At 38.0% G+C, this 20,908-nt stretch overlaps 1 protein-coding gene across 1 annotated transcript in view; it reads left to right on the forward strand.

Annotated features, from left to right (window-relative positions):
• Dscam1 (Down syndrome cell adhesion molecule 1) overlaps nt 1–20,908 on the forward strand; it is a 333,929-nt gene that overhangs the window by 292,370 nt on the left and 20,651 nt on the right. Inside the window, exons 29-32 of the mRNA XM_071598922.1 lie at nt 5,068–5,234; nt 10,783–10,944; nt 12,616–12,771; nt 16,830–16,979. Coding sequence (XP_071455023.1) covers nt 5,068–5,234; nt 10,783–10,944; nt 12,616–12,771; nt 16,830–16,979 — 635 coding nt within the window. The remainder of the gene's footprint in view (nt 1–5,067; nt 5,235–10,782; nt 10,945–12,615; nt 12,772–16,829; nt 16,980–20,908) is intronic.

Genomic DNA, 20,908 nt, shown 5'->3' on the forward strand with positions numbered 1-20,908 from the left:
TTTTCTGCAACGTATTCATTATTTTTTCCCAATTCATTCTGTCAAATGCCATTTTTAAATCTCTGAAACAGACCATGATTTTATTCTATGTTCCTCTTTATTAGTTACCTCATTTATGTAAATAGCATCATGCGTGCCTCTTTCCTTCATGAATCCAAACTGATTATCCCCTAAATAATCATTTGCTTTGATCTCCATGCTTTTGTTGATGATCCTGAGAACCACTTAAGCTACTCGTGAAATCAAGCTTGTTGTTCTGTGGTCCTCAAATATGACAGCGTCTACCTTTTTTGGAATAGGAACTAACCCTGTTCCAACAAAGTCTTCTGGCCAAATCCCTCCTTCATAATTGCTATGAATTAGCCCATAAAAACTTCCTTTCAAATTTTTTGAAACCCTTAAGTAGTTCTGTAGGAATTTTATTTACCCCATGGCTTATTTAATTTCAATTCCCCTAATGCCCTTTCTATCTTGCCATAAAGTAATCCTTAACCTTAGCCATCCTCATTTGCATCATATTCTCTTTCTCTGTCTAAACTTTCTGGCCTAATGTCTGTACCATATAATTCTTCTGTATATTCCTTCCATTTCGCTTGGATCTTTTCTGGTTCAGATAAGATTTTTCCTGCCTTATCTCTGATTATTAACACCCAGTACCCAGCTCCCTTTCCGCATTTATGTTTTATTTGCAGCCAGCCAAAACTCCTTCCCTGTGTAATCTTTATGAATGGAACGATACACTTCATAATTACGAAATTATGATCTGAGTCTGTATCCACTCCTGGGAAATAGTATGAATTCATCATGCTGTTCCTAAATCTGTGCCTAGCCATAATGCCATGCTATATGCCATTTTAGTCTGTTGAATTATATTGTCTCTATGATGGTTAATGCTTTCACTGTGGTATCATTTGGAAGGAATCTATTCTGGCTTTGGGAAATGTTTTTGGTATTTACTAAAGGAACTTGTCACATAGCAATTATCCTCCAATATTTGCCTAAAAAACTGAAATTACATCCAGATATTTTTAAACGTAAATTACAAGAAACATGGGGTGTATATAGTTTTTATTTCCTCTATTGTTCAAATTACTTTGTAAATTTTACTTAAATTTAGTTTCCATGCAAATTTGACTTTGCTAGGATGACTCTCAATTGGCGTATGTGGGGTTGCTGGAAATTATATCAGTGCGGCCGGTGCTAGGAAATACTAATAAATCACATTTAAAGTGTTTAAACAAACGGCAGATTTATTCTGTGTGCTGTGCATAACAGACCAAGGTCAATGGGGTAAGATATATTGCCATGGGCGCAACGTGCACAAGAGGGATGGACGCGCTCGGCTGGGGTTGAGACGTGACTCCTTCCGTGTGGATCAAGATGCCTCCTCGAGGGTCGTGCCTAGCGGGTGACACCTCGTGGCACACCCCTGAATCGCACAAACAAATGAACCACCACATCACCCCCCTTGGCAGATGCAGAGCATACTCTTGCAAGGAGAGAGAAATTGTAATTGGCTCTTCACAAAGTGATTGTAAAACACACAAAAAAAAAGGAAACAAAAATTACGTAACAAATGCCAGGTACATAATACCTCACAAACAAAAGAAATACTGTTTTACAATAACACAGTAGCAACTACAAAGTAAAATCAGATAACATACAGGGGAGGGGAAAAAATTGAAACATCCCTAAGTCACAAAGTCAGCTAAATGCTTGGGAAAATGCACTCTTCTCTGTGATCGTCTAGGTTGCGGTAATATGGGAGGCTGCTGAGGAACGGTAGGATTGGTGGCAGCAGGTGGTATGGTAGCAGCAGGGCAATGTGGCACTAACCATGGAGCTTCATCAAACTGGGCACAAGAAACGTCATCATTAATCACATACCCTGGTTTGATGCGGTCAATTGCCACAGATACCTCTCTACCCTGGATTATCAGCTTGAATGTCTTGGGACCACACTGGATCACTGGAAATGGCCCATCGCAAGGAGGATCCAACGATGGATGGAGCCTATCATTCTCAAAAATACGTGGGAAAAAGTTTCCAGATCTTTAAACAGGAAAATGTTGCGGGCTCTATGTCGAGAGACTGGCAGTGGCTGGAGTCGGCGAAGGCCCTGCCGCAGGGTGGTGCCATAATCTGCAGTAGCAGTAATGGCACTAGTGGGAGAGGAAAAGTATTTTCCAGGAAGTCAAAGTGTTTGGCCATAAATGACCTCTGCAGGCGTTGCCTGAATATCATCTTTAAATGTGGACCTCAGACCCATGAGAACCCATTTGCAGGACATCGGTCCATTGGTTACCACCATGGCAACGGATAGCTGCCTTCAACTGGCGGTGAAGGCGTTCCACCATTCCATTGGCTGCAGGGTGATAGGCTGATGTCTGCAGGTGCTTTGCCCCCGTCAACTACATCAGCTGCCGGAACAAGTCACTTTGAAATTGCCGCCCCTGGTGATGCAAACGGGAGTTACAAAACGTGAAATCCACTCCTGGAAAAGGGTCCTGGCAGCGGTTTCTGCAGTGATGTCTTGAAATGGGGAAGCTTCAGGCCACCGGCTGAAGCGGTCAACACATGTCATTATGTAGCGAAAGCCATGGCTGCATGGAAGAGGCCCAACAAAATCTATGTGAATATGCATAAATTTGGCACTGGCAATGGGAAAAGTACCAATGGGGGACGAAACATGTCTGGTGATTTTGCTCTTCTGGCATTGTAAACATGAGCGTGCCCACACACGGCAGTCTCTCCTCATGGAAGGCCAAACAAAGCGCACAGCTATTAGGCTGGTTTGCCTGACGAATGCCAGGGTGAGATAATCCATGCATGCTGAAGAATATCTGTTTTCGGAAAGGCTCGGTGACTACTGGCCTGGCTGAGGAAGTGGACATATCACATAACAGAGGATGTGATGAACCAGGAAAAGCAACTTCCTTCAAAATTAATGAGGAATTCTGAAGAGAATTGACAAGGTCATGATCAGACTCCTGAGAGGAAGCTAGTGCAGAGTAGTCTATGGAGGCAGAAATGCTTTGAATGCGGGACATGGTGTCCGCTATGATATTATTTTTACCTGCTGCATACCTGATGTCTGTGGTAAATTGGCTTATGCCTAAACTGCCGGGGGGAACACTTCTCATGCCTCTGGGAAAACGCAAAAGAAAGGGGTTTATGGTCCGTATAGATGGTGAAGGTTCGTCCTTCCTCCATATGCCGGAGCTGGAGCACTGCCTTATATACCGCTAACAGTTCCCTGTCATAAGCACTCTAACGCCTTTCAGCATCACTCAGTTTCTTGGTCCAGAAACCAAGAGGCTGATATCCTTTGAAAGTGAGTTGTTGAGGGACGGCGCCAACCAAAAACTCCGAAGCGTCTGTGAAAAGGGCCAGGGGTAAAGACACGTTCGGATGTGCCAAAACGGCACGCTATTGCATAAAGCTTCCTTGCAGGCTAGGAATGAAGTCTCTTATGGTGGTGGTCCAGCTGATTGAGTCCTGGCCGTTCACCTTGCTTGCCAGAAGGTAGCTAAGGGGAGCCTGGGTATTTGCGACATTAGGGATAAAACGGTGGTAATAATTTACCATCCCTAAAAATTGCCACAGCTGGCGTATGGTAGCTGGTGGGGGAAAATCACACTCGGCGTTAACCTTCTCGGTGAGTGGTTTAGTTCCCTCCTCCGACACCGTGCATCCTAGACACTGCACCTCATTCACACCGAAAACACACTTTGAGGGATTAATAACCACGCCGTGATCCCTCAAGCGGCCAAATATTGTCCGCAGATGCTGCTCATGCTCCATAGGATTACGTGATGCAACAACGATATCATCTATCGTATATATGCATATGCATAAGGCAATGTCTTTAGCACCTCATCTTTAAATCTTTGTAAGGTCTGCGCAGCGTTTCGAAGGCCAAATGTCATAAATGGAAACTCAAAAAGGCCGAAAGGCGTTATTATTGCAGTTTTGGGAATATCGGCAGGGTTGAGAGGTATTTGGCGGAAAGCTCGAACTAAATCAATTTTCGAAAATATGGTACAGCCACATAATCCCTGCACAAAATCCTCGATATGCGGTACCGGGTAACGATCGGGCACGGTTCTGGAATTCAGCGAGCGGTAGTCGCCACATGGGTGCCACTCGGCGCTCTTCTTCGGCACCAGGTGTAAGGCAGACGACCAAGAGCTAGATGACCTCCGCGCAGTACCTGTCTGAAGCATCAGCTCAAATTCCTTCTTGGCAGTGGCAAGCTTGTCTGGTGCGAGACGGCGGGGCCTAGATGCAACCGGAGGGCCAGGGGTGGTCTCTATAAAATGAACCGTGGAGTGCTTGACTCGCCGGGGCGCTCCCGATGGATTTGTAATCTCTGGGGATTCGGCAGTAAGGCGGGAATGAGGGGAGGCACCACTGACAACTTTCACTTGACCTTTGCTGGGAGAGGCGACGGTGCCCTTAACCGATAGCGTTGTCACATTGTCCACCAAACGTTTACGTGCAATGTCCACAAGGAGCCTGAAATGACGGAGAAAATCGGCCCCTATTATTGGCTGCGGCACATCGGCGACGACAAACTTTCACAAAAATTCTCGCCAGAGGCCACGGGAAAGGGAGAGAGAGTGACAGATCTGTATGTGGGTCAAGATGGCTCCTCGTGCCTACGGTGACACGTCGCGGCACACCCCTGAATCGCACAAACAAATGAACCGCCCCAGTGTAAACTGATGGCTGTAATTCCTATCATCAATGTGCCCCCAGTAACCTACAACACATTTGACATTATGGAAAATGAATTTTTTCAACCATCCAGATGAAGGGTGGTTTAAATTCTGGATGGCTTTCATGATGACCTCATATGTTTATAATTGTAGATGTGTAGTAACTCAATGTTACTCATCCACTGTGATGGTGCCCAAACATGTTCCCATTCTGCAAAATAGGCACTGTTTATTTATTGATATAGTAGCTTACCCAAATTGAACATATTTGAAAATGCTAATTTGAATTATGTTTCTTTTCCATGACTGATTTATGTTTTCAAATAATGTTAAAAACTATTTTCAGATTGCAAACTGAATGGAACCAAGTCTCAAACAATGTCAAGCCTGGCGGAAACTTTGTGGTGCTTGACCTTGACCCAGCTAACTGGTATCACCTGCGAGTTACTGCGCATAACAATGCAGGGTTTGCCGTTGCGGAGTATGAGTTTGCCACCCTCACAGTAACTGGAGGTAGACCATTGAATTTTTCCTTTAGACTAGGCACCTTGATGGAATGGCACGTTAAATATTAACTTATGCTTTATTCAAAGTTGATGGGTGAAGTTTTTTTGGGAAATGCGATGGATGAAAGTGAATATGCCGATTGATTTAAATTCATCCAGGACTGGAAGTGTTGGTGTGGCATTGATTCATCATCATGTTCATCCCCATTTAGGACCATCGAAATACTCGATTGCAGCCATTTCTCATTACCATATCTGAATGGGATTTTCAAACAGGGTAAAGAGACATTTCTTTTTTAAAAGAGACAAGAGACATACAGGCTATCTTGTACTGTATCCTGTAGCTATCTTTTACTCTGTTTTTTACATAGAGACCACCCATATCATATTTTATCTTCAGAGGGTCATGTTTCATGCAATTGCATTCTCCACTAGTCATGTGGGATAATAATTGATATTCGGGAATATCAATTATTCAATGTTATTAAAAAAATTATTCAAATATCAATCAATGTACCTTGCATATATAGTATATCTATCATAGAGTGACTTACGCTAAGAAAAACAAGGGTGACTCAATAATGAATAACAGCTTTCAATGTCACATTACCAGAAGATGAAAAGATAAACAAGTCAAATCATCAAACCTGTCTATAGTAGCTAAAAAATTAGCGTCAATGTGCACAAAAATGTTTAACAATCTGCCTAACCATTAAAGGAATGAGACGAGAATTTCACTATTCAAGAAGAATATATTTTGCTTATCTTTTTGATGATTGTTATTATAGTGCAAATGAATATTTTTGTAAAAATTAAGTATATATCAGTTTCCTGTCATAACTGTATTTCCAAAGAAACTACGGGAGATGCCGCAACAGTAACTTTTAACGGAGTCATCCGCTAATGTGCATTTTAATGCAACAATTTCAGAGCGTAAAAATCATTCGCCTTGACTGGGACTCGAACCCAGATCCCTCCAATCCCCCCAATCCCCCCAATGTGACATTGTATGTACGGTATTTCGTCATAACATCTAGTTCCTTTAAAAGCCCCAAAATTTCAGAGTTTAAGAGGACGCCTCGGTAGCTTAAGTGGCTAAAGCACTCGACCGGATATTGAGGGATCTGGGTTCGAGTCCCAGTCAAGGCGAATGATTTTTACGCTCTGAAATTGTTGCATTAAAATGCACATTAGCGGATGACTCCGTTAAAAGTTACTGTTGCGGCATCTCCCGTAGTTTCTTTGGAATTTGTCAAAGGGAAAACACCATACGTGTTTAAAGTTGGCTTTTAACCTCGTGGACAGTGGCGCCTCGCGCACGACTACGAATGCATGTGACATTGTATGTACGGTATTTCGTCATAACATCTAGTTCCTTTAAAAAGCCCCAAAATTTCAGAGTTTAAGAGGACGCCTCGGTAGCTTAAGTGGCTAAAGCACTCGACCGGATATTGAGGGATCTGGGTTCGAGTCCCAGTCAAGGCGAATGATTTTTACGCTCTGAAATTGTTGCATTAAAATGCACATTAGCGGATGACTCCGTTAAAAGTTACTGTTGCGGCATCTCCCGTAGTTTCTTTGGAATTTGTCAAAGGGAAAACACCATACGTGTTTAAAGTTGGCTTTTAACCTCGTGGACAGTGGCGCCTCGCGCACAACTACGAATGCATGTGACATTGTATGTACGGTATTTCGTCATAACATCTAGTTCCTTTAAAAAGCCCCAAAATTTCAGAGTTTAAGAGGACGCCTCGGTAGCTTAAGTGGCTAAAGCACTCGACCGGATATTGAGGGATCTGGGTTCGAGTCCCAGTCAAGGCGAATGATTTTTACGCTCTGAAATTGTTGCATTAAAATGCACATTAGCGGATGACTCCGTTAAAAGTTACTGTTGCGGCATCTCCCGTAGTTTCTTTGGAATTTGTCAAAGGGAAAACACCATACGTGTTTAAAGTTGGCTTTTAACCTCGTGGACAGTGGCGCCTCGCGCACGACTACGAATGCATGTGACATTGTATGTACGGTATTTCGTCATAACATCTAGTTCCTTTAAAAAGCCCCAAAATTTCAGAGTTTAAGAGGACGCCTCGGTAGCTTAAGTGGCTAAAGCACTCGACCGGATATTGAGGGATCTGGGTTCGAGTCCCAGTCAAGGCGAATGATTTTTACGCTCTGAAATTGTTGCATTAAAATGCACATTAGCGGATGACTCCGTTAAAAGTTACTGTTGCGGCATCTCCCGTAGTTTCTTTGGAATTTGTCAAAGGGAAAACACCATACGTGTTTAAAGTTGGCTTTTAACCTCGTGGACAGTGGGGCCTCGCGCACGACTACGAATGCATGTGACATTGTATGTACGGTATTTCGTCATAACATCTAGTTCCTTTAAAAAGCCCCAAAATTTCAGAGTTTAAGAGGACGCCTCGGTAGCTTAAGTGGCTAAAGCACTCGACCGGATATTGAGGGATCTGGGTTCGAGTCCCAGTCAAGGCGAATGATTTTTACGCTCTGAAATAACTGTATTTGTATTTCTATTTGGTAATAATGTGATCTCTATCCCATTGATGTGTCCTATACACCTATCATGTATTCTCAACACTGTACACTGTGTCCGCTGGACAAATAAATACATTTATTATTATTATTATTATGATTTTAGAAGGGAGTGAGTGGGTGATGATAATTAGGAGTGTTAAGACTAGTGTGTACAGATGTTTTTTTTATTCCTGTCCAAATTTTGTGGAGTGAGCACATTATATTATGATCAATAATTTAACATATGTTCTTACTGCCAGACTAATGGATAAGCTAAGCAAACAAAATCGGAACTTACAGAATTTCAATACTGATGATATTATATTCATATGAATATTCTCAGTGGCTTATTTTACGTAATGATAAGCGTACAATGTGTACATGATCAACTTGCAGGAAGTTGATCTTTGTTGACTTTTTTAGAAGAGTTGATAATGACTTGATTATCACAGTTATGAGGAAACATCTGAATTATTCACCAGAAGATACATGGAAAACTTCTATATAGCATTCCACTGAAAAGTATTCCATGATAATAACATGGTAATTTAGGAGGTAGAGGAGGATTTAAAGTCATCAATTACACTGATGGCTAGCCAGTGTTGGCATTGTTAGAAGAAGAACTGTAGTTAGTGATTAGAGATACTTCAAAGATTAAGGAAAGAGTTTGGAATGAAGGTGAGCATCAGAAAGATGAAATCATGAAAACTGAAAAGAAAGAAGGACCTATTAATATATTGGGGGAATGAGAAAATCTGAGTCAATTAAGGTGGTTTGAGCAAATGGAGTAGTTTCAGGTAGGATGTGGTGGCATTCAAATGCTACAAAGAATGGATAGCAGCTATTTTCAAATAGATACAATGTATTGTATGACCGGTCATACAATAAATCTTATCTTAGTGGATAATTGCTACTATCCGTTCTTTATTAAGGTCGTCTGAATGTAACAGCGGAGGGTTTTTATATGTGGTAATGACCAAAGTCAACCCTGCTGTGTGTGAACACAATGTCTTGCACATTTCCTCTTGAAGGAAGGGTGCACTTTCTTTAAATCAAAACAACTACCATGAATGAGCAGAAGCAAATACTTGATGATAGCTAATGGTTATATATTGGAGTTGGCATCAACTTTTAAATAGTAAATACTGAAGACATTCTATTGCAGCTGCGGGATAGCTGTAATTATCAAGTTAGGCATTTGTAAAATGAACATTTTTTTTTAATGGAATGTCTTCCTCATTATAGTTTCAAATATTTTCTGCAGAATTTCATTGTTAGGGCTTAATTTTGAATCTGGCAAGTTAAAATATTTATTTTACTGTTGTAGCATTAACTGCAACTAATTGCATATTTGAAAGTAATTTTCCTGGAATCTTAATCCTCTTTGCTTCTTTCATCTTTCAATTGACTGAATTAATTAAAAAAATATGAACTATTATTTTTATAATGATTTTTCAGGTTTATTACTGTGTGATTCCAACAGTCATAGGTGTTGAGTGTTTTGTCTCATGTGCAATAGTACCTGGTTTTGAAAAAATGATATGCTAATTATTACTTATGTTTCTTGTGAATGTTCATTTATTCTATTGGAGCAAGGGAGGCCATGATTTCCATGTGCTTGTTTGTGAGTGGAAGCTTATTTTTAAGCTGTTAATGGCTTTTGATGTAGGCAATGCATATTTGACACTCACATTGTCCAAAGCATTTTTAACATCTCAGTGATGACAATTTTTCGAAATTAATTTATGCTCAAAGGTATTTAACATTTAAATAACTTTTATTTTTTTATTATCTTGAATTATAAATCACATGTGCAGAAACATATCTACTCCATTGCATATCAGTTTTGATGAGAAAAATTTTCTCACAGAATTTTCTGGTCCTGAATAGAAGTAGTAACATGGGGGTTCTTCTTGCAATTGGAATCAGTTCTTTTTGTGTGCTAGACCAATTAAATGGATGGATTAAGTTTCATGGGCTGAAGAAATTAAGTAACTATTGCATTCTGGGGCGTCTTCCATTGTGTAAGATAAAATTGGTGTTAGATACATTTTAAGATGTGTTACCCATGCATACATCATAAAATCTTATAGTTTGTGAATCAGTCTTACCAATTAATAACGTTATTTCCCTGGATTGTTATCTGTCATTACAACTACCTTCAAATGTATTCAATACCAGGAATCAAGCCTTGTAATTTTAACGAGGAGATATATGTAGTTTGAAATATGTTAATGGAATGAGAAAGTGTTTTTGTAGTCTTGATCTCTTGGGTAGTGACTTCTTCCTCTTATAATTTGAAATTTGTTCAGATAAGTGTCTATTAAATCAGCACAGTAATAATAATAATATTTTTGATAGTGTTTTGTTTAAATTTTGAATGGTCTTGGTCATCAATTCCTTTGCCGTATGCACATGATATTTAACTTCTCCAGATTCATGTTTTCAAATCAATAAAATCCATTATGATTCATCTGGGGAACCAAACATTCTTGAGTGCTTAGGACTCTCCTTGGTAATATCTCAATTGCAATGGATAATTAAATTGGTATTTTCTGCTGCTATTATTCATATGCTATTACTGCATTTTGAAGATTATCTCTGTTAGAATCTTTATGAAATGTGTAAGGCTATCTTGCAAAATTTATGGAAGCATTTTTTAAATGAATACATAATCTCAACTTGAACATCCACTAATTCTCCTGCATTGACAGCCATTGAATTACCTGGAAATCAGAGTCATTGATTTTTCGAAAAATAAATGATTAGTTCCATACAATTTTTGTGAACTAAAATGTAGGCGATATCTAAAGACTAAATTAAATCAAGCATTAATTTTCAAATTGGAATAATCTCATGCTCCAATATTACACAATCTAAAGTCATTATTAACATTCAGGAGAAACTTACAGCTATCATTGGAGCGCTAAATGACATTTTAGAGCTTCATTTAACTTCCTAGGCATGATTGGCATGAAATCTCACTTTTCTGTATCCTTTCGGGTGATTTCGGCTTGCAGGTACTATTGCACCGGCCAGGGAACTCCCCGACCAGGACTCCCCCCTCAAGGCATTCCTAATGAACCTCAATCTGGTTGTTCCCACTGCAGCTGCCATCCTAGTCATTATCATTGCCATCATTGTGATGTGTGTGCTCAAGGGGAAGAGCTCAAACCAGAAAGGTAAGGAGAGCATCTTCCCCTCCCCCGTTAATTCTCTCTCTCTCTCTCTCTCTCCCTCCCTCCCTCCGCTGCCCACTCTCCCATCCGCATTCCTGCCTGTTGGTTATCGCCCACACCGTGATCCCACCAGGCACAATTCCCCCTGAGCGTGACTCTGGCTCGACCCACGGTGCCACACTCTTCCCATGGCTGCCCAACTGGCTAGACGTCAATGTTCTTGTCCCCGTGGGTGCAACTGTGGTGGTGATAATTGTCGGTGTCATTGTGGTGTGTGTCGCCATATCTCGGAGGTCACGTGGGCCAGAACAAACGCGCCTTAGAGGTAAAAGCGGCACATTGATGGGCTCTTATTGGCTATCTCATTGGCGAGCTCTCGTTTACTGTGGTTTCAGTGTTTTTTTAAGTACTTTTTGTTTCAAATAATCTGTCTCTTCTTTGTTTGTGAGGAGTCGAGCCAGTGATTGAAAAATTATATGATAAATCATTTAATTACTAATTATCTCATTGATGTGGGTAGGTGTTTGATTGTTTCTTCAAAACTTTAAAAATGCTTGGGTCCCAGTTCTGATTATAGTCAGTGGTATGTGATAACTTTTGATGACATGATTTTGTGGTGTAAATAGGATTTTTAGGACTTTGTTTATGATTAATTACCAGATGCTATCCACAGAACCCCACATATACCATTTGGATGAACCTGTAACATATATTTTATTTTTTATCCTACCATTTGAAGAAAGGAATTCAGTACTTTGGTGTTGCTTTTAATTTGTTCCTTTATTGAAACTTATGAACATGTTTCTAAAAGAATATTTTCTTGCTATCCTAATCTATCTTGAAATCAACAGTACTAATCACCAGTTACAAATTTAGTCAAAGACAAAGTTGGGATTAATTCTGCTTAGTCATAAATCTTAAGAAAACTGCATTACATTAAGCCCCCCACTTGCACAGATCTGAGTTAAATTGATACGCTGTCACATGGCATCAAAATGCTAAGTTGCAGTTTGATCTTCACACTGACATAGTTAGTTGTCTGTTCAGTAGGTGCCATCACGTGTCAAATACAGAGTTGATGGCTGACAGAATACTTGTGCTGCTCTGTTATTACATATGTTCTCTGACTTCAAAGGATTTTAAAAGAAAAATTTATGAACATGTGGGAATGGGCAAGATATGAGAAGTAAATGTCTGAGCAAATGATTTTTTGCAGCTCATCAATTTTTGCAGCTGAATCCACTGAAAATGATGCAGCTGACCACATTGATTGTGAAAAGTATTTTTTATTGTAATCATGCTTTGAGTTGCATGATTTTCAACATTTGTGGAAATTGTCCCAGACAAATTACAGTCTGTAAGGCAGAAATTTGATTGATCATAATTGTAATTATTATTAACCTAGAGCCAAACCATATGCTACTAAGATTGGCTAAAATGTATGCATTCAGATAACTCCCTGACGTATAATAGTACATTGAAATATGCATGTTTTAGATTTGCAAGTCTTTTCACTTTAATGTTTTAATCTTATGCTCAATTACTTCAATGCTTGCATCAAAACTGCAACTATTGATATTAATGGAATTGGAATAATAATGTGTGATTTTGTCTTATTTAGGTCTTGAAATGTCCTCCAGAGAATGATATCCAAAATTTTCCAAACTCTTTCAGATGATGTCGTTTACAACCAATCTGCTGGAGGGAACTCAACGATGGACAAAAGGAGACCAGACTTGCGTGATGAACTGGGTTACATTGCTCCTCCAAACCGCAAGCTGCCGCCTGTGCCAGGATCTAATTACAACACATGTGATAGAATCAAGAGAGGTACAGTTATAAGTAAGAGAAACCGTTTCCTCTTTCTTTCTCAGCATTTATTATTCTTGTCTTTGCCATGAAGAATGTGCTGTACAAGTGCTGAGAAACCCAGTCACCTCTATGGAATTAGAAGACTTTGTTATCATTTTGAGCATGTTAAGATTCCCTGATGCCTTGGTGAATGGATGTTGGCATTGATGCTCGCATTTTATTCGGCGACATCTGCTGTTTGACATTCCCCTAGTCATCTGGCGTCAGATCCTATATTTGCCATTCGATGGATTGCCCATTTGGTGTGTAGCTGTGTTCATTCAAGTCTTCTGCTTGACCAGTTTTTTTTCTTTGTTATTGGTTGTGTAAACTTTCATTTTATTTTATAATTGCCATTGGATAAGTTTCATGTTGACTTAATTTGCTGACCCGAGGAAAATGTGGGAATTCCAAATTCATTATTCCCAACATTGCTTTTTATCAGAGTGGCTACCTTTGACACACAATGCCCCTATGCCTCTTTCCCTCCCCCACCTGTACGTAATGACATCCAAGATGATGAAGTTCCTTATTGCACAGATTCAAATTAATATTTGCCCTTTCACAATATCACGTTAACTTGAAATGAAAATCAAGCAAGAATTAACTTGAATTTGCGGAGGCACAAGGATACACATTGTTCTCAAGCTGACACTTTTATTCCATATCATCATGGGGAGTTAACACTTATGCAAATGCTTCATTTGTTTCTTGTGTTCATTATTTACGGTTGCTGAATTGTTTGATAATTTCAAGTCGCAGTAAACTGGTAACTTTATGTATGTAATGTAAACTTAAAAATGGGGCAGGCAAAATGCAATATTAATTTTATAGGCTATATTTTTCTAAGAAAAAATTATTTTTCGCCTAATGTTTTTATTCAATAATGTATAGTACCTGGGAAAAATAAGGGAATGCCCTTAAAAAGAAAATGAAGCCAGAGAAATTGATTGAAATTCCATTATTTTTTCAAAATATTCTTCAGAAAATGCTTGTAAACAAAAATATTTGTCATGCAGATAACAGAGGAAGTATTTCGATGATACTACCTGGAATACATGTCAAGAAGAAGTTGTAACACCTCTATTCATATCTCCTCTTGTGTGGCCTTTAATAGTAGACATCTATCCGTGAGTAACTTTAACTCGGTAAGCTCGTTCATTTTGGTGTTTCATCATTTTAATGGGTATTCTGGTTTAGTGATCAATTGTCAGCATTAAATCAGTCTGCTTCATTTGATAATAGCGGTTATTAATGTGAAATCTTTGAGTTAATGCCTTCTGCCTCCATAAAATGAAAATGTAGTCAAGGAAAACTCTGAAAGTTTGAGTTTAAGTACCAAAAAAAGTAAAAGTTGGCATACAACTTTCTTCTTGCATTTTAACCTACAGAATGATGAAGCATTCTCTCATTAGAACTTAAATGATAAAATAAATTTTCCTGTATCTTTAGGCCGATCCATAGACATTTTAAATAATAATATTCTATCTTTAAGTTCATTGAAATATGTATAGGCCGTCTAGTTTCCCTTTTGAATAAATCCACTCTATAAGCAGTGTACTCAGCTTCTGCCTTTCTCTCCCAATTCGCTCATGTCTGTTATCTTGAAAAGCTCTTCTAAAGTGGTGATACTGAGATCTCTTAAGCACCAGAGTTGCTTTAGTAGCTCTTGGTATATCCAAGCATCTGAAGTGATGGCTTCCAAATTTTCATTGATCTAGGAATCAAACGTTGGGGTGGTGCAGATGGTAAATATAGGAAATCAAGAATGTTGAATGGTAAACCCTCATAATTGTCATCCTTTTTGGAAGGATCTTAGATGCTGGAAGTCTCAGCATTGTAGTTCAGCATAATATTATGTCGGAAGCTCTCTAGGAACACAGCAGCAAGGTACCAATTGCCTTGAGGATTAAAAATGAAATATTTGCATTCACTTCACTGGAACACCTTCATCTCATTTCCTCATAGATTTCTGTTGAGAGACAAACAGAGTCACGCAAGAGGATAATTATCTAGCCAGAGCCAATTACCACTGACTGGCATCTGAATGGTATTATTTCATTAATTAGATAGTTCCTATGATGCATAGGTCACACGCATTTATCTCAGCTCTTGATATGAACTGCCTTGAACTCTGTTGCAATGGTCAGTATGATTGTAAAATGGGCCATAAGTGCTGCTTCCTACACCTTTTTTTAAGCCTCCTCTTTTTGCACTCTTATCGTGTTCCCATCATTTTAATATTCATGAAAGAATGTTTTATTGTTCTATGGATATAAAAACAAGAAGATTTTTCACTTTTTTTTCTAACATTCTCAAAGTATGAGCCCTATGGTGAGATAGAAGAATTAAATATATCAAATTGTTTACCAATACTTAGCTTGCACTTAGTCACAAACTAGGCAGTAGAGAGGTGCAAAGTTCCGAATTTTCTTTTTTGAGCTATCCTATTGGGCATTGAAAATGGTTGGGAAATAGAGTATACATTAAAATGAATAGGTCATTCACGGGAAAACAATATCCAATGAAATCATTACTAATTGTAAATCTACTTCCATTTTTCAAATTATATGAAATATAAAGAAAGAGCTTGGCTCAAATAGGCAAAGAAATGTGTAATTTGAATAAGTCATGATACCTTGAAAAATTGTACTCAAAACTATGTAAGGTGCAGCAACTGCATCCTATTGCAATTTCTAATCAGAAAATTGCTCTTTTTGGTCTAGTAAATTTTGTGACTAAAGGTTTTGGCATTGGAAAACTTCAAACATATTTACAGCAGAAATTTGTATTGAAATCCTGTCTGGCAGATCTTCCCAAAATATTTTGATTCCCAATTGTGAACTTTTTGACATGACCTTCCTGCAAAAGATATCTTAAAATTACTTCTATTTAAACATCACAATAAACATAGGCTAGTTCTATTTCCATTTGCGCCATCTTCTTTTTAGACAAAGGCATTCATTCCAAATTACTCCAATGCATAACACTTGGCATTATTGTATGAAATCCCATAGTATACACATAACAACAAGTAATGGTTAACATTATATGCTTGCATATTTGATTAGCTTTAAGCCTTTCATATGTAAATGCCATGGAAAAGCTGCATCACTCAGAGAATGATGGTAGATATTGCTGTTGCTCCATTTTTATTGCTACAGTCAATGATGATTGCATAAGAAGCTACATATCATGGCAAAGACATAATCAACAATGGTGGAAGGTATGACTTTGTGACTCATTTGTAATTCCATTGTGAGGAATAAATGGTGAGCTTTTTATTGAGCAAGCATGATACGTAAATGATAAGTTCTGCTCAATTATATTATGATGATGTGTGCACTGGTACGAGAGTCGTAAATCAGAGTGATTAAAAGCAAAAGAATTCCCTTCAAGCATATTTGTTAGATATTTTTATCTTTGGTAAATTTTTTAATTTAATTAGTGAGAAGCAGTGAGTAATCTAATGATTACTCACTGCTTCTGTGAATCCTAATTCCTCAGAAAATGAAATTCATTGCTAACAAAACGTGAAGGCAAATAATTGTATGTGACACAGGTCCCTTATTTTTTAACATATCAAAAACTGGAGGAGGTATGAAAAGATACTGCACACTTAACACGGCCACAGATCATGTCACCCGACAGTTCTTTTCCATGCTTCTCACGACACCACCCAAAAGTGACGCAAGCCACAGTAAAGTTAACCACAGTGCTCTACCTGAGGGTGCACGGGCTCCATATTTTCTATTCCACACACCAGCACACGTACAATGCTCACCATCGCAGTGATCTCCCGCCCACCTCACTCCAGTCGTTCACTCACCCCGACCCTTCTCTTCCAACCTCCGCCCCCCCCTGCTGTCGCCGCCGCCACGTTCTACTGGATCCTCCTGACCCACGCTCTCCTCCTCCTCCCGCTCACTTGAACCAATCCCTGGCTTGGCCTGCACGTGCTCTCACAACGCTGCCACTCTGTCGCTGCCGCCTGCTGCCTGTGGTCTCTCATTGGGGTGGTGGCGTTTGGCCGTTAGGGGGTTCCTTCCGGAGTGGACACCCTCACGCCACGTGGGATCCCCGCCGCCACATGTACGAGGAGTTAACCTTGCACCCTCCAGGTGGCAGGGGCAGGTTGCCCCTACCCCCACGCCCACACGGGTCTGATGAGACTATCCATCGCAGAGGTAAGTACGCCTTTTTTTGTCCCCCTCCCATAAAGACCTAAGGACGGTTGCTCACCTCTGGAATCAAATGTGCACTTGGTAGAACTTCAATTAGGGCTTGCATTGAAATGGGCCAAGCAGAAATAAAGGGTAGGAGTATCAGTTGTGCTTTTGGTATACATTTCAGCTTATTGCAGAATTACGGTGGTGTACATTTTTCATCTCGATTGCCAACACTGTTTTGAATGGTATGTTGATGAAAGGGAGACTAGTGGTGTTTGGAAGTCAGGACATAAAAATGAGATGCTCCTACAATTTATCTGTCACATATGATCAATCACCTCTTATAATTTGAAGAACATTATCACGGTCCAACGTTAAATATTCTGTGGTTTACATAGGTTATCGTTTTAATTATTTTGCAATTAATCTTTTCAGTTGATTATGGGAATATTTTTTCCATACTGGTTTCATATTCGATAAAATAGAAATTTGTACAATTTTGCAATTCAAAGGGATCAATGGAAAAGGATGTTCTTATTTAATGGCATTTGGCCAGGAAGGAACTTTTAAGAAATCAAAATTTCATGGCAAGATAGCTAATGAAAGTCACGAAGGAAAATTTGTAAATCTTGGCTCCTAATCATGTAGATTCAGAATTACCTTCTGACCGCATTCCTTGACTGGGTGGTGTAAGCACTACCTCCTTAATCAGTAGTTGAAATAAGGTTCATAATGGATAAGCGAGAAAACTCCTGAAAGCTAATTGGCTATTAATGTTTTACTGGTGATATAATTTTCTAACACAATGAAAACTTTTTTTCTGAAATGATCATCATCTTGTTAGTCATTAGTAAAAAGTTCTTTGTATGTGGCTGAAAATTTTTTGACAATGCTGCGATAATATTTTTTCAACCTTATTAAATATTATCATATTTACATTTTTAAATTGTGTTGCTGCAGTAACACCCTATTTATATTTCCCTTGAAAACAATTTCAATTGTTTTTGTCCAAGTTTCAACGTGGTCACATATCGGAGGTAGAGAAAATGCAAGGTCAACCTCAAATATTTCTTTCTTTTGTGAAACTCATCCTGAGGAAACGAATTAAGCATTACCAATTTAATAAATGCAGTTATTCTTGAATGCATGGATTTTTTTCCGAATATGTCCCGCTGAAATGAGGATGAATCTTATGAGCCCTCAAATACTGTAGACGAAGTTCATCCTATCAACTGTTGTGCTTGAGACAGTTGCAGTTTGTAAACTGAGAATAGTTCCATGAATGAATATGTATGGAGTAATTTTCTTTCATCCTCTATATCCTCTACAAACACTTAAATAATGAAATGAGCCATTTAAATTTAAGAAATGATTTCCTCCTCCGTAAAAAAAACTATCAAGGCAATGTTAAATCCATGCAAAAGTCTCGTACCTTTGTTAAACCTGTACCTTATATCAAATAATGAACTCTGATTTGTTAGGCATCTAACAAAGATAATAGGTCATATATAGAGAGATGTAAGCAAAGGCAGTAGGTACAAAAAATCTGTATTATAATTTATATATTTAAATATAATTCCAAATTATTCCTTTCAGCAATTCAAAATTGATCTACTCTGCGTCTTATCTGAAGATATCTCCCAGTACTGTCTTGTTGTTGATAAATCCATAATCACATTGTCAAATTGTCATGATGGTTTTTGGAATGTTTCTTTCAGTTGATAGATCACTCTAAAGCATCAATTTTTGTAAGATTTGCCCACATTAACTGGCACCACTGAGTTTTTGAATTTTTCAATCAAACTTGAATTTGAATATATTAAATGCATTATTTGGATTTACGTTCAGCACATCCCTATTTTCTTCCTCGTACATACATTTATAAGTCAGATGAGCAAATACGTCCGCAGCGTATTTTCCACTTGATTCTCTATTGTTTATTTTTAAAGTTTGCTGATTTAATTGAAACATATTATTTTTTTTATTTTACCACTATTGTTTCTTTAGCTTTTAGTTGGTTTGACTAACTATTTCTTGTAGGTATCACTTTCTAATTTCGTGATGAGAGGATTAAAAAATAGTTACATATGTAATTGTAAAATAGTTGTTTGTGATGTCCTAATCTATACCTTCAAATAAGTAATTAATGTACAAGTTTTTGAGACTTTGTCATTATGTAAGTTGTTAGTTTTCCATCTGCAGGTAATTCCATCAGAATTTTGAATTGGGATAGAGAAGGAGTGGCAATAAAACCATATTATTAATCGAAGGTGAAAACATGTTTCCCTTTTAAGTGAATATTCCATAAATTAAGTTTAACCCGTGCAGAAAATATTTCATGAAAGAAGGCGAAAAGTCATCCATTTGTGTAAATGCTTCAGCAAAAACAGGATGTAATTTATCAAAAAATATATTTAATCTCTACACGTTATACTCCCCTTAAAGTAGGTAGTGCAAAACTGTGAAACGTCCTGATTACTGCAGAAAGTGGACACTCCTGTCCCCTAGTATATTCAAAATCGAATAAGTTTTTGTCTAGCAATAAGTACTTATCTCTTAATTGATAATTGACCCCATAACAAAGGAGCCATATTTGCCTTATTGAATATTCTCATGATAAGCATTAGTGAATGAAGAACAGGGCTTTAGAAAGGGTTCTTCTAGAGCTGTTTCCTAATGTTTACATGACGTGAGTGGGGTGGACCAAGTTGGTTTTTCTGGAAAAACCTATTTGTGTATTTAAACTTACATGAACTACAATTCCAGTTTAATTATTAATCCTAGAAAAAAAGATTTTCTGCAAATTATGAATTAATTATCTACTGTTCTGAAATTTACATTGTCAAATTTGAGAATTTACGTTGTGAAAACTTTGAAAAATGATGAATATAGAATATGGGCAGCAATATAAAAAAGCTTTAACCGTTTTTTAACCTTTGAGAAAACTATTTAGGTTTACATATTTGGGCAAATAAATATATTTCTAAATTAGTGTCTTTGGTTCTGATATATTTGGGTGCTGTATTTTTCAGCAGATAACCTGCCGCTCTGCGTCATGTCAAATATTAGTTCAATCTCAGTTTTACACCAAGAATAAATGTGATGGTAGTCCTCAATTAAGTTGGTGGAGGTTGTGTTTCATTATAAACTATCAAATATCAGTTTAGGCTTACACTGTCGTTGTCACCTTAGGTATACATAAATGCGAGTACATAATAGTTCAATCTTGTTGATCTATCACCACTATTACTATTAATAAACTAATATAAACTAGAGTGCTTGTCATTCAGATATAATAAACCTGCACAAACAGGCACACCTTTTATCATTAAATATATAATTCCCCTATGTGGTCATTGAACAACTAGATGCAAGCTAACGTCACCATAAGGTAAGTTTTAGTTACCTACAAATCTATTGCTTTGTAATGGGTGTCTGTAGATAATTATTTAGCATGCAATTTTTTTACTGTTTTTAAATGTTCCCTTTTTAAAAATACTGTAATTGATGTTTTATTTAGCTGTTTTTAATTTTAAAAAATATGAAAGGATAGATACAATTCTTTTGCCACTGTTATTATTACATCAATAACTATTTACCTATGTACTCTTTTACCACGTGCACTTCTTTGTATTGAAACCGATAACAATACATACCTTGCACATTGTCTGTATGGTTTTGAAAGAAGTTTTTTCTGTTAATGTTCTTGTGAATGATGAGGGATATTAACATAAAGATCGTTGAATCCAGGGATTAAAACTCATGTTGGTGGATTTAATTATTTACTAGACCATGAGATTGTATGTTAATTTCTGTGAATATGAACAGATTTAAATTATTTTGTTTGGAATAGAATTTTTTATATTAATGCTTAATGGGGTGTGCAAACTTCTGCCTTTCATGATCCCTGGCTGACTTTATATCCCTGACAGAAAGAGCTCTCCCCT

This window comes from Hetaerina americana, unplaced genomic scaffold (genome assembly GCF_022747635.1).
Source record: "Hetaerina americana unplaced genomic scaffold, ioHetAmer1.1.p SCAF_10, whole genome shotgun sequence".
Classification (NCBI taxonomy): domain Eukaryota; kingdom Metazoa; phylum Arthropoda; class Insecta; order Odonata; family Calopterygidae; genus Hetaerina; species Hetaerina americana.